This window comes from Oncorhynchus clarkii, chromosome 4 (assembly GCF_045791955.1).
Source record: "Oncorhynchus clarkii lewisi isolate Uvic-CL-2024 chromosome 4, UVic_Ocla_1.0, whole genome shotgun sequence".
NCBI classification, from domain to species: Eukaryota; Metazoa; Chordata; class Actinopteri; order Salmoniformes; family Salmonidae; genus Oncorhynchus; species Oncorhynchus clarkii.
The window spans coordinates 86,893,697-86,908,696 of NC_092150.1; the positions used below are offsets into that span (position 1 = coordinate 86,893,697).

General features: G+C 51.1%; 1 protein-coding gene across 2 annotated transcripts in view; it reads right to left on the reverse strand.

The window, feature by feature from the left end:
• LOC139407405 (zinc finger protein DPF3-like) overlaps positions 1-15,000 on the reverse strand; it is a 52,350-nt gene that overhangs the window by 3,760 nt on the left and 33,590 nt on the right. The window contains exons 4-10 of one of the 2 annotated variants that reach the window (XM_071151164.1): positions 14,546-14,679; positions 13,835-13,930; positions 8,704-8,776; positions 8,353-8,394; positions 5,581-5,739; positions 3,242-3,370; positions 1,058-1,170 (exon numbers count right to left, since the gene is read on the reverse strand). In XM_071151164.1, the coding sequence (XP_071007265.1) occupies positions 1,058-1,170; positions 3,242-3,370; positions 5,581-5,739; positions 8,353-8,394; positions 8,704-8,776; positions 13,835-13,930; positions 14,546-14,679 (746 nt within the window). The remainder of the gene's footprint in view (positions 1-1,057; positions 1,171-3,241; positions 3,371-5,580; positions 5,740-8,352; positions 8,395-8,703; positions 8,777-13,834; positions 13,931-14,545; positions 14,680-15,000) is intronic. The other variant, XM_071151165.1, reaches the window with a different exon arrangement.

Genomic DNA, 15,000 nt, shown 5'->3' on the forward strand with positions numbered 1-15,000 from the left:
CTGAGACAACGTGGTAACTGACACAACACGGTAACTAGTAACAGACACAACGTGGTAACTAAGACAACGTGGTAACTGAGACGTGGTAACTGAGACAACGTGGCAACTGAGAGAGCGTGGTAACTGACACAACGTGGTAACTGACACAACGTGGTAACTGAGACAACGTGGTAACTGGGACAACGTGGTAACTGACACACGTGGTAACTGGTAACAGACACAACGTGGTAACTAAGACAACGTGGTAACTGGGACAACTTGGTAACTGGGACAACGTGGTAACTGGGACAACATGGTAACTGAGACAATGTGGTAACTAAGACAACGTGGTAACTAAGACAACATGGTAACTGACACAACGTGGTAACTGAGACAACGTGGTAACTGACACAACATGGTAACTAGTAACAGACACAACGTGGTAACTAAGACAACGTGGTAACTGAGACGTGGTAACTGAGACAACGTGGTAACTGAGACGTGGTAACTGACACAACGTGGCAACTGACACAACGTGGTAACTGAGACAACGTGGTAACTGAGACAACGTGGTAACTGAGACAACGTGGTAACTGACACAACGTGGTAACTGACACAACGTGGCAACTGACACAACGTGGTATCTGAGACAACGTGGTAACTGGGAAAACGTGGTAACTGGTAACTGACACACGTGGTAACTGGTAACAGACACAATGTGGTAACTAAGACAACGTGGTAACTGGGACAACTTGGTAACTGGGACAACGTGGTAACTGACACAACGTGGTAACTGAGACAACGTGGTAACTGACACAACGTGGTAACTGACACAACGTGGTAACTGACACAACGTGGTAACTGACACAATGTTAAATCCCTTCCTCTGTGAATTTACAGAAATGCCTTTCAAGACAATAGTATCCCACTGAGCTAAAGCCTAAAGGCTAGGTAGTTGTAGGAGATAACAAGAGTCTTCAGTCTAAAAGAATCTTCTGGGCCCAGATGAAGGAGTTTCAGAGTAGGCACTTTTTGAATACCGGCCCGAGGTCTAGAAACTGTTATTCAAAGCACTTACGTCGTTCTCGGAGGTGCCACAGAGACTGCAGGACTTGCACTCGATACACTGCCACTGGTAGGTCTTCACCGCCATCATCATGTTGTCTGTGAACTGCAGACAGGTAGGGTGGCCTAGGGAGGGAGGGAGGGAGGTAGGGAGGGAGGGAGGGAGGGAAGGAGGGAGGGAGGGAGGGAGGGATGGAGAGCGGGAGGGAGGGAGGGAAGGAGGGAGGGAGGGAGGGAGGGAGGGAGGGAGGGAGGGAGGGAAGGAAGGAGGAAAGGAGGGAGGGATGGAGGGAAGGAGGGAAGGAGGGAGGGATGGAGGGAGGGAGGGAAGGAGAGAGGGATGGATGGAGGGAGGGAAGGATGGAGGGAAGGATGGAGGGAGGGAGGGAAGGAGGGATGGAGGGAGGGAGGGAAGGAGGGAGGGATGGAGAGCGGGAGGGAGGGAGGGAAGGAGGGAAGGAGGGAGGGATAGAGGGAAGGAGGGAAGGAGGGAGGGATGGAGGGAGGGAGGGAAGGAGAGAGGGATGGATGGAGGGAGGGAGGGAGGGAAGGATGGAGGGAAGGATGGAGGGAGGGAGGGAAGGAGGGATGGAGGGAGGGAGGGAAGGAGGGAAGGAGGGAGGGAGGGAGGGAGGGAGGGAGGGAGGGAGGGAGGGAGGGAGGGAGGGATGGATGGAGGGAGGGAGGGAAGGATGGAGGGAGGGAGGAAAGGAGGGAAGGAGGGAGGGAGAGAAGGAGGGAATGTGGGATGGAAGAGGGAGGATGCCTCATTTACATCGCAACTCAACACAGAAAGACAACATCTGCGATTGTTTTTCTAAACTCCAATAACGGTGAATAAAGTTAGATCCTGTAGATAGATGTTAAATGAGTAGAGCAGGTATCCAGTTGCTGTCTGTCTCCTCAAAGACAGGTAGGTAATTCATAAGTCATGACAAGTTGTGGCTAAAGTCACACTATAGTAAAAAGGACCATGGTTAACTGTAGCCTTTATAGATACAACCTGGTTTCTGCTGACTGAGATACAGCAGACTTGTGACTGTCCTACATTTTCTATAGTGGTGTTGTCAGTAACAATAAAAACCCATTACCTATTCATAGTTCTCATCAGAGTGTCAATGACTGTCAATGGGATGTCAATGAGCCATAAACTAAAACCTAAACACTCATCTCATCTCTGAAACCAGACAGTCCTGGCAGAGAATCACAGGACTGGGCAAGCAGCCAAACACACAGTGCTGCCTTGCTCACTCTCTCTCGCTCTCTCTCTCTCTCTCTCTCGCTCTCGCTCTCTCTCTCTCTCTCTCTCTCTCTCTCTCTCTCTCTCTTTTCAGTTTTATGTCTAATCGATCAATTTAAGATAGGCTAGAAAATGTGTCTAGCAACTTATCTTGGGCCCGAGAGCCAGAGTGAACGTGTGATTGTCTAGGTATTTGGATAGGTAGAGTCTCCCATCCTGGTGGACCAACGACTAAACACATTCATCCAATCATCTTCTTTGCATCAGCCGGTTTCAATGGTCTATTTTAGCCAGAGGGACATTAAACATGCCGATTGGTTCTTACATCTCGGCTAACCGTCCTCTCTGGCCAATGGAGCGACTCAAGAGTCCGTGCACAACCCTCCTCCACACCCTTACAGTCCAGAGGTAATTGTAGCATGGCCAAGAGGTGTAGGACCAGTTTATATTTGGGTTTAAATCCGATACGGAATGAACTACTGTATCTGACGGGGGGGGGGGGGGGGGATTTCAGACCTATCTAACGAGACTTTGTGTCCTCACACAGTGGGATACAGCATTGGCATTCTACTATTTTGTGAATGAATTATGTCTCACTAATATTACTAGACTGAACTCATCCTTGGGAATAAAACATTGTGAAATATTAGAAGAATATATTTACAGTTTAAGTTTTAAAGTGTGGGTCATCTATAGTTATGAAGGACGCTGCTTGGCCTTCCTACAGTACGTACAGCTCTGCTGAACCAGAGACACGCAGCAGTGCAGTCTGTAGTGCAGTCTATAGTACAGTCTATATTACAGTATATAGTGCAGTCTGTAGTACAGTCTATAGTGCAGTCTATAGTACAGTCTATATTACAGTCTATAGTGCAGTCTGTAGTGCAGTCTATAGTGCAGTCTGTAGTGCAGTCTATAGTGCAGTCTGTAGTGCAGTCTGTAGTGCAGTCTACTCACCGGAGCGACCGCAGTCAGAGCAGGACACCAGCTCCTCAGCCTGGCCAGTCTTCCTGTTAGAGTCAGAGTCTCCCAGACAGAAGTCACAGTAGTCGTTAGGGATGATGGAGCCATCTGCCGCCCTCTGAGCTGTGGAGGGGGAAGACAGGTGTGAGAGAAGAAGTCGCCCGGGTGCCAGTCTGTTTCTTCTGCTTGACTTGATAATGACACCGGGGTGCCAGTCTGTTTCTTCTCCTTGAGTTGATAATGACACCAGGTGTCAGTCTGTTTCTTCTCCTTGACTTGATAATGACACCGGGGTTCCAGTCTGTTTCTTCTCCTTGACTTGATAATGACACCGGGGTGCCAGTCTGTTTCTTCTCCTTGACTTGATAATGACACCGGGGTGCCAGTCTGTTTCTTTTTCTTGACTTGATAATGACACCGGGGTACCAGTCTCTTTCTTCTCCTTGACTTGATAATGACACCGGGGTGCCAGTCTGTTTCTTCTCCTTGACTTGATAATGACACCGGGTGTCAGTCTGTTTCTTCTCCTTGACTTGATAATGACACCGGGGTTCCAGTCTGTTTCTTCTCCTTGACTTGATAATGACACCGGGGTGCCAGTCTGTTTCTTCTCCTTGACTTGATAATGACACCGGGGTGCCAGTCTGTTTCTTCTCCTTGACTTGATAATGACACCGGGGTACCAGTCTGTTTCTTCTCCTTGACTTGATAATGACACCGGGGTGCCAGTCTGTTTCTTCTCCTTGACTTGATAATGACACCGGGGTGCCAGTCTGTTTCTTCTCCTTGACTTGATAATGACACCAGGTGTCAGTCTGTTTCTTCTCCTTGACTTGATAATGACACCGGGGTGCCAGTCTGTTTCTTCTCCTTGACTTGATAATGACACCGGGGTGCCAGTCTGTTTCTTCTCCTTGACTTGATAATGACACCGGGGTACCAGTCTGTTTCTTCTCCTTGACTTGATAATGACACCGGGGTGCCAGTCTGTTTCTTCTCCTTGACTTGATAATGACACCGGGGTGCCAGTCTGTTTCTTCTCCTTGACTTGATAATGACACCGGGGTGCCAGTCTGTTTCTTCTCCTTGACTTGATAATGACACCGGGGTGCCAGTCTGTTTCTTCTCCTTGACTTGATAATGACACCGGGGTACCAGTCTGTTTCTTCTCCTTGACTTGATAATGACACCGGGGTGCCAGTCTGTTTCTTCTCCTTGACTTGATAATGACACCGGGGTGCCAGTCTGTTTCTTCTCCTTGACTTGATAATGACACCGGGGTACCAGTCTGTTTCTTCTCCTTGACTTGATAATGACACCGGGGTGCCAGTCTGTTTCTTCTCCTTGACTTGATAATGACACCGGGGTGCCAGTCTGTTTCTTCTCCTTGACTTGATAATGACATCGGAGTGCCAGTCTGTTTCTTCTCCTTGACTTGATAATGTCACCGGGGTGCCAGTCTGTTTCTTCTCCTTGACTTGATAATGACACCGGAGTGCCAGTCTGTTTCTTCTCCTTGACTTGATAATGACACTGGGGTGTCAGTCTGTTTCTTCTCCTTGACTTGATAATGACACTGGGGTTCCAGTCTGTTTCTTCTCCTTGACTTGACAATGATACCGGGATGCCAGTCTGTTTCTTCTCCTTGACTTGATAATGACACCGGGGTGCCAGTCTGTTTCTTCTCCTTGACTTGACAATGACACTGGGGTGTCAGTCTGTTTCTTCTCCTTGACTTGATAATGACACTGGGGTTCCAGTCTGTTTCTTCTCCTTGACTTGACAATGATACCGGGATGCCAGTCTGTTTCTTCTCCTTGACTTGATAATGACACCGGGGTGCCAGTCTGTTTCTTCTCCTTGACTTGACAATGACACTGGGGTGTCAGTCTGTTTCTTCTCCTTGACTTGATAATGACACTGGAGTGCCAGTCTGTTTCTTCTCCTTGACTTGATAATGACACCGGGGTGCCAGTCTGTGTCTTCTCCTTGACTTGATAATGATACCGGGGTGCCAGTCTGTTTCTTCTCCTTGACTTGACAATGACATTAACGGAGTTGGCAAGAACATAAATCGAGAGGAAGACGCTCGAGGAGGAAGTCCTAAAGATGCTATTTGAGGCGGCATCCCAAAAGCTACAGTGTTAATCATTACCCATAATGCAGTTCTATTGTGATCCTGACTCTGTTGTTCAGTTTAGTCCACAGAGGACTAGCAACACACATACTGTGAGAGATAGATGTAAGAGCTGTTATAAGATGTTTTTATCACCAACTTTTATAACTCTGAACTACCACTAGTTAAAGACCCAGATCACACAGTCGTCTCTTACGTTTGTGGTTGTCAGGGTCTGGGTCTGGTCGGCGTGGTGGCGGGGTCGGTGGCATCTCTTCCTCCCTCTCCTCCCTCTCCTCCCCCTCTTCCTCCGCAAGGTGTGTGTGTGCGTAGTGGTAGCTCAGACCTGGACGGTTCTTATAGCGCTTCCCACAGACTGTAGAACCACAGAAGCATTAGAATACATTAGAACCACAGAACACAGAAGCATTAGAATACATTAGAACCACAGAACACAGAAGCATTAGAATACATTAGAACCACAGAACAATTAGAATATATTAGAACCACAAAAACATGAGAAAATGTTTTAAACCAGAGAGAACTGGTTCTAACTGAGCGAGTCCAATAACAAACTCACTGTTTCTGTTTCAAAACGTTTTGCTACTGTGTGCACTACTGAACACGCCCCAGCTCTCAAGGGGAAAGGACCAACCGTTTACACAGTACTAAATGTTTTGTTGAACAGGGCTTTTTCATCCAAAAGACATCTGAGGGCATTGAGACTTCTAAGTGTCTAACTAACAACAACACGAGAGAAGTCATTTACCAGTACATTCCTGCTAGGACACTAGCCTATGATAACTTATATTAATGACGTCTCAATGAATGTCCTCTCTGGGAAGAGACACAGCAGTAGTACTCCAACACATCCTGTAGCCATCGTAGAAGAAACAATGTGGGGTAAAAAGTGAACACTCGGAGGAACACTCTGTTGAGAACGTTGTTGTTTTTTTTAGCACAGGTTAGGTTTGTTTGGTAACATTGCAGTGACAGCAGGTTAGGTTGTCAGTGACAGCAGGTTAGGTTGTCAGTGACAGCAGGTTAGGTTGTCAGTGACAGCAGGTTAGGTTGTCAGTGACAGCAGGTTAGGTTGTCAGTGACAGCAGGTTAGGTTGTCAGTGACAGCAGGTTAGGTTTGTTTGGTAACATCGCAGTGACAGCAGGTTAGGTTGTCAGTGACAGCAGGTTAGGTTGTCAGTGACAGCAGGTTAGGTTGTCAGTGACAGCAGGTTAGGTTGTCAGTGACAGCAGGTTAGGTTGTCAGTGACAGCAGGTTAGGTTGTCAGTGACAGCAGGTTAGGTTTGTTTGGTAACATCGCAGTGACAGCAGGTTAGGTTGTCAGTGACAGCAGGTTAGGTTATCAGTGACAGCAGGTTAGGTTGTCAGGGACAGCAGGTTAGGTTGTCTGCGATTCCCAGAAACCCACAGTGACAGCATTGTTACAACGCTGCAGAAACATGCGTTAGCTCAGCTGATGCTCAAAGATCACAACTTCCCCAGCAACTTGATAACAAACCAGCAGATAACTGTAGAGTTATGTTAGTACCATGCAAGCTTGCTTTGGTCTTGGAAATTAAGAATCAATGCTTATGCAAATACAAAGTACAATAGCGATAACTATTGGTTTAGCTCAAACGTAGCATGGAAGCCAGACGCCTTTATTCTTTAGCCAATCCTATTGTTAGTCGCAGGGTCGCATTCAGGACGGTGCAACACAGAAATCGACTGCATAGAGCTGACATTATTCCCTATTCTATATGACTTAGATTCATATCTGTTCTACTAAATAAATGTATATCTGGATGTCCTGTAACGTTGTACCCATCTGAACGCGAGCCAGGCTAGCTTAACTCAACTCCAGTAGCATTAGCCCCACCAGCAGCCCCAGCAGCAGCCCCAGTAGCAGCACCAGTAGCAGCCCCAGCAGCAGCACCAGTAGCAGCCCCGGCAGCAGTCCCACCAGCAGCCCCAGTAGCATCAGCACCAGTAGCAGCCCCACCAGCAGCAGCCCCAGCAGCAGCCCCAGTAGCAGCACCAGTAGCAGCACCAGTAGCAGCCCCAGCAGCAGCCCCACCAGCAGCCCCAGTAGCATCAGCCCCAGTAGCAGCCCCACCAGCAGCAGCCCCACCAGCAGCAGCCCCACCAGCAGCCCCACCAGCAGCAGTCCCACCAGCAGCCCCAGTAGCAGTCCCAATAGCAGCCCCAGTAGCAGCCCCAGTAGCAGCCCCAGTAGCAGCCCCAATAGCAGCCCCAGTAGCAGTCCCAGTAGCAGCCCCAGTAGCAGCCCCAATAGCAGCCCCAGTAGCAGTCCCAATAGCAGCCCCAGTAGCAGCCCCAATAGCAGCCCCAGTAGCAGCCCCAATAGCAGCCCCAGTAGCAGTCCCAGTAGCAGCCCCAGTAGCAGCCCCAATAGCAGCCCCAGTAGCAGCAGCCCCAATAGCAGCCCCAGTAGCAGCCCCAGTAGCAGCAGCCCCAGTAGCAGCCCCAATAGCAGCCCCAGTAGCAGCACCAGTAGCAGCAGCCCCAATAGCAGCCCCAGTAGCAGCCCCAGTAGCAGCAGCCCCAGTAGCAGCAGCCCCAGTAGCAGCCCCAGTAGCAGCAGCCCCAGTAGCAGCCCCAATAGCAGCCCCAGTAGCAGCCCCAATAGCAGCCCCAGTAGCAGCCCCAATAGCAGCCCCAGTAGCAGCCCCAATAGCAGCCCCAGTAGCAGCCCCAATAGCAGCCCCAGTAGTAGCACCAGTAGCAGCCCCAGTAGTAGCACCAGTAGCAGCCCCAATAGCAGCCCCAGTAGCAGCACCAGTAGCAGCCCCAATAGCAGCCCCAGTAGCAGCCCCAGTAGCAGCCCCAGCAGCAGCAGCCCCAGTAGCAGCCCCACCAGCAGCCCCAGTAGCAGCCCCAATAGCAGCCCCAGTAGTAGCACCAGTAGCCCCTGATCTTTTAGTCAGAGAAGCCAGACAGAGAAAAGATAGCGACAAGTCCATATACCTGAGTCAGCAGTTTTTGAGTTATGCTTTTGTTTGTATCTGTCTGGAAGGAACAGAGGAGACAGAAAAGCAAATGAGAGAAAAATAAAAATGAAAGAAAAGAAATGAGAGTTTCAAAACTATCTTAGGCAGCTGTTAATGTCCAGATACAGACACACCATCACCTTTAGATAAGTACAAAAATATATAGAATATTGAGACCTAACAAATAAAACAAACCAAACAAAATGTCTACATAGGAATATTCAGATGAGCTTCTCAGGTCAGGTGTCATTAATGTTATTAACGTAACAACGTTTTTAACTGTGTTACAGAAATACAGGAGACATCTGGGAGTTCGCTGTTGTCTTACTGTCACAAACGTAAGGTTTATCCACGTCGTCGTTGGACACAGCCTCCGCCCTCCTGCGGCTGGATCCTCGGCCCTGTGGAGAGAGAAGAACAGGAACCTTCACGATAGGAACCCTGCCTCTTTCCCGCATTCTTTCATCCTTTTCACAGTACGACAGATTCTCTAGAGGGCTCGTGAGAATGCCCTCGACTATACCTTTTTAATCATGTGAACTTGCTACGTCTCGAACGCTACATCTGGAGGTAACGCACGACACTGGTCCCCTCTCAGAGCTGGACAGTTACCCCCCTCAGAGCAGGACAGTTACCCCCCTCAGAGCAGGACACTGGTCCCCTCTCAGAGCAGGACAGTTACCCCCCTCAGAGCAGGACACTGGTCCCCCTCAGAGCAGGACAGTTACCCCCCTCAGAGCAGGACAGTTACCCCCCTCAGAGCAGGACAGTTACCCCCCTCAGAGCAGGACAGTTACCCCCCTCAGAGCAGGACACTGGTCCCCCTCAGAGCAGGACAGTTACCCCCCTCAGAGCAGGACAGTTACCCCCCTCAGAACAGGTAAGTTACCCCCCTCAGAGCAGGACAGTTACCCCCCTCAGAACAGGTAAGTTACCCCCCTCAGAGCAGGACAGTTACCCCCCTCAGAGCAGGACAGTTACCCCCCTCAGAGCAGGACACTGGTCCCCCTCAGAGCAGGACAGTTACCCCCCTCAGAGCAGGACACTGGTCCCCCTCAGAGCAGGACAGTTACCCCCCCTCAGAGCAGGACAGTTACCCCCCTCAGAACAGGTAAGTTACCCCCCTCAGAGCAGGACAGTTACCCCCCTCAGAGCAGGACAGTTACCCCCCTCAGAGCAGGACACTGGTCCCCCTCAGAGCAGGACAGTTACCCCCCTCAGAGCAGGACAGTTACCCCCCTCAGAACAGGTAAGTTACCCCCCTCAGAGCAGGACAGTTACCCCCTCAGAACAGGTAAGTTACCCCCCTCAGAACAGGTAAGTTACCCCCCTCAGAGCAGGACAGTTACCCCCCTCAGAGCAGGACAGTTACCCCCCTCAGAGCAGGACAGTTACCCCCCTCAGAGCAGGACACTGGTCCCCCTCAGAGCAGGACAGTTACCCCCCTCAGAGCAGGACACTGGTCCCCCTCAGAGCAGGCCAGTTACCCCCCCTCAGAGCAGGACAGTTACCCCCCTCAGAACAGGTAAGTTACCCCCCTCAGAGCAGGACAGTTACCCCCTTCAGAACAGGTAAGTTACCCCCCTCAGAGCAGGACAGTTACCCCCCTCAGAGCAGGACAGTTACCCCCCTCAGAGCAGGACACTGGTCCCCCTCAGAGCAGGACAGTTACCCCCCCTCAGAGCAGGACAGTTACCCCCCTCAGAACAGGTAAGTTACCCCCCTCAGAGCAGGACAGTTACCCCCCTCAGAACAGGTAAGTTACCCCCCTCAGAGCAGGACAGTTACCCCGCTCAGAAGAGGTAAGTTACCCCCCTCAGAACAGGTAAGTTACCCCCCTCAGAGCAGGACAGTTACCCCCCTCAGAACAGGTAAGTTACCCCCCTCAGAGCAGGACAGTTACCCCCCTCAGAGCAGGACAGTTACCCCCTTCAGAGCAGGACACTGGTCCCCCTCAGAGCAGGACAGTTACCCCCCTCAGAGCTGGACAGTTACCCCCCTCAGAGCAGGACAGTTACCCCCCTCAGAGCAGGACAGTTACCCCCCTCAGAACAGGTAAGTTACCCCCCTCAGAGCAGGACAGTTACCCCCTTCAGAGCAGGACACTGGTCCCCCTCAGAGCAGGACAGTTACCCCCCTCAGAGCTGGACAGTTACCCCCCTCAGAGCAGGACAGTTACCCCCCTCAGAGCAGGACAGTTACCCCCCTCAGAACAGGTAAGTTACCCCCCTCAGAGCAGGACAGTTACCCCCTTCAGAGCAGGACACTGGTCCCCCTCAGAGCAGGACAGTTACCCCCCTCAGAGCAGGACAGTTACCTCCCTCAGAGCAGGACACTGGTCCCCCTCAGAGCAGGACAGTTACCCCCCTCAGAGCAGGACAGTTACCCCCCTCAGAGCAGGACACTGGTCCCCCTCAGAGCAGGACAGTTACCCCCCTCAGAGCAGGACAGTTACCCCCCTCAGAGCAGGACACTGGTCCCCCTCAGAGCAGGACAGTTACCCCCCTCAGAGCTGGACACTGGTCCCCCTCAGAGCAGGACAGTTACCCCCCTCAGAGCAGGACAGTTACCCCCCTCAGAGCAGGACAGTTACCCCCCTCAGAGCAGGACACTGGTCCCCCTCAGAGCAGGACAGTTACCCCCCTCAGAGCAGGACAGTTACCCCCCTCAGAACAGGTAAGTTACCCCCCTCAGAGCAGGACAGTTACCCCCTTCAGAGCAGGACACTGGTCCCCCTCAGAGCAGGACAGTTACCCCCCTCAGAGCAGGACAGTTACCCCCCTCAGAGCAGGACACTGGTCCCCCTCAGAGCAGGACAGTTACCCCCCTCAGAGCAGGACAGTTACCCCCCTCAGAGCAGGACACTGGTCCCCCTCAGAGCAGGACAGTTACCCCCCTCAGAGCAGGACAGTTACCCCCCTCAGAGCAGGACACTGGTCCCCCTCAGAGCAGGACAGTTACCCCCCTCAGAGCAGGACAGTTACCCCCCTCAGAGCAGGACACTGGTCCCCCTCAGAGCAGGTAAGTTACCCCCCTCAGAGCAGGACAGTTACCCCCCTCAGAGCAGGACAGTTACCCCCCTCAGAGCAAGACATTGTGAACAGAATTGTCTCATTCAGCACAACACTCCTACAGTATAAATGGCAATAGCGGAGCAATGATTTTGATACAGCTGAAATGTATAGACATTTTCCACATTTGTTACTTTGAGACTTGAAATTTGAAATCTGAAATTGCAGTTAAATTCTGCAATTGAGGGCTGCACTGAGGCACATATAAACACAGAAGCCCATCCCCACCACCAAAAGAAATGCATTATGTCAATATGTCATAAAAAAAGGATATGTTTTTTATCTTCCATTTTTAACATTGTGGTTATTTCAGAGGCGTCTCAGATTGTTGAGGGGGGACGGACTGTTTTCCTGGGGCCCAGACTGTTTCCTGATCTGGTAGGCTAACCTAACCAACTCCGGACCCTAGTTGAAGGGTGTGACATAGAAATTAATCAGTTGTAAAAAATAAAATAAAATAAAAAACGTGGTAAGATGGGACCATAAATGATGAAAACATTACAACCCTGGCAAACTGCAGCCATCTTGTACAAAACTAACAGAGGAGGTCTTTTACACAAAGAGACATCAACTGATGAACAGGGCTGAGCTTGTTGTATGCAGGGTTGTATACAGGGTTGTATGGTGTAGGACCACGGTGTAGGACCACGGTGTAGGACCATGGTGTAGGACCATGGTGAAGGACCACGATGAAGGACCACAGTGAATGACCACGGTGTAGGACCATGGTGAAGGACCACGGTGTAGGACCACGGTGTAGGACCATGGTGTAGGACCATGGTGTAGGAACACTGTGTAGGACCACGGTGTAGGACCACGATGTAGGACCATGGTGTAGGACCACGGTGTAGGACCACGGTGTAGGACCACGGTGTAGGACCACGGTGTAGGACCACGGTGTAGGACCATGGTGTAGGACCACGGTGTAGGGCCATGGTGTAGGAACATGGTGTAGGACCACGGTGTAGGACCACGGTGTAGGACCACGGTGTAGGACCATGGTGTAGGACCACGGTGTAGGACCACGGTGTAGGACCACGGTGTAGGACCACGGTGTAGGACCATGGTGTAGGACCACGGTGTAGGACCATGGTGTAGGACCATGCATCTGGTGCAGGACCATGGTGTAGGACCATGGTGTAGGACCACGGTGTAGGACCATGGTGTAGGACCATGGTGTAGGACCATGGTGTAGGACCATGGTGTAGGACCACGGTGTAGGACCATGGTGTAGGACCACGGTGTAGGACCATGGTGTAGGACCATGGTGTAGGACCACGGTGTAGGACCACGGTGTAGGACCACGGTGTAGGATCATGGTGAAGGACCACGGTGTAGGACCATGGTGTAGGACCACGGTGTAGGACCACGGTGTAGGACCATGGTGTAGGACCACGGTGTAGGACCACGGTGTAGGACCACAGTGTAGGATCATGGTGAAGGAACACGGTGTAGGATCATGGTGTAGGACCACGGTGTAGGATCACGGTGTAGGACCACGGTGTAGGACCACGGTGTAGAACCACAGTGTAGGACCACGGTGTAGGACCACGGTGTAGGACCACGGTGTAGGATCACGGTGTAGGATCACGGTGTAGGACCACGGTGTAGGACCACGGTGTAGGACCATGTATCTGTGTCATCCAGTATGTCATCACTATTGTGGTAATTGATTAATTGAGTTGACAAATCATCAGGCAATTTAACGTATTGATTCTTGGGGGCTTCCGTATAAATCGGCTCGTTGCAACTCCCCAATGATATTCATTTATATATTACACACATGTTTTCAGTCGCAATTTCTGTGATATTGATCAAATTAAGCCTGGTTTGTTGTAATGTTGTACGTTTTTTAAGCATTTTTTATGATTTAACCTTTAACCTTTTTTTATTTAACTAGGCAAGTCAGTTATTAAGAACACATTCTTAATACAAAAACCTAAACACGCATCTCATCTCTCTGAAACCAGACAGGACTGGTCACGCAGCCAAACACACAGTGCTGCCTTGCCCTCTCTCTCTCTATCTCTCTCTCTGTCTCTCTCTCTCTGTCTCTCTGTCTGTCTGTCGCTCTCTCTCTGTCTCTCTCTCTGTCTCTCTCTCTGTCTCTGTCTCTCTCTATCTCTCTCTCTGTCTCTGTCTCTCTCTATCTCTCTCTCTGTCTCTCTCTATCTCTCTCTCTGTCTCTCTCTCTCTGTCTCTCTCTCTCTGTCTCTCTCTCTGTCTCTCTCTGTCTCTCTCTCTCTCTCTGTCTCTCCCCTCCCTACCCCCTCTCTCTCTCCCTCTCTCTCACTCCCCCTCTCTCCCCCCCTCTCTCCCCTCCCCCTCTCTCCCTCCCCCTCTCCCCCTCATCTCTCTCCCTCCCACTCCTCTCTCTCTAACACTCACCCTTCCTTTCCTCTGCTTCCTCTTCGGAGTGTCCACTTCAAAGTCCTCATTGTCATGATGAAAATCGTCCCCATTCTCGTCAGCCTCCAAGACCCTCTGCAGGGAAGTAACAGAAGAGGCAGTGATAAGGAGAGGGGGAGGAGAGGAGAGGTGAGGAGGAGGAGAGGTGAGGTGAGGAGAGGTGAGGAGAGGGGAGGAGAGGTGAGGAGAGGAGAGGAGAAGGGTTAGGAGGGGTGAGGAGACGGGGGGAGGAGGGGTGAGGAGACAGGGGAAGGAGGGGTGAGGAGAAGGGGAAGGAGGGGTGAGGAGAAGTGGAAGGAGGAGAAGAAGGGAAGAGGGCGAGGAGAGGTGAGGAGAAGGGGGAGAAGTGAGGAGGAGGGGGAGGAGGTGTGAGAAGAAGGGGGAAGAGGGGGAGGAGGGGTGAGGAGACGGGGAAGAGGGGTGAGAAGAAGGGGGAAGAGTGACAGAGGGACAGGTAGACATTTCACACAATTCACACATCAGGAAGGAAGCTTTTCTTGCGTTTCAGTCTAATCTTAGAGCAAGGATACGTGAAGAAATGTGAAGTTAAGATATTTGACTGCAGCTACGCCAATACGCCCTCCTACTGTCACCCCTTTGGGTTGAAGTCTGCCTGCATCTATGTGTATGTCCTCTCACCCGTGTGAGCATGCGTTCATCCCTGAGTTTGTCTCCTCTCTCTTGCCGTACCTGTATCTCCAGAAGGGTCTCGTCCTCCTTGATGATGTCTTTCTTCTTCTCCAGTTGTCCCTCCCCTCTGAGCAGAGTCTCCAGAGCTGTGGCCTCTCCTGGGGAGGGCTCCCTCTTAGGGGCCAGCTCTGCCTCTGGAGGGGGGAGAGGGAGAGAGAGAGAGAGCGTGAGAGAGAGACAGAGACAGAAAGAGAGAGACAGAAACAGAAAGACAGAGACAGAAAGACAGAGATAGACAGAGAGAGAGAGAGAGAGAGAGAGAGAGAGACAGAGACAGAGACAGACAAAGAGAGACAGAAACAGAAAGACAGAGACAGAAAGACAGAGATAGACAGAGAGAGAGAGAGAGAGAGAGAGAGAGAGAGAGAGACAGAGACAGACAGAGAGAGACAGAAACAGAAAGACAGAGACAGAAAGACAGAGATAGAAAGACAGAGATAGAGAGAGAGAGAGAG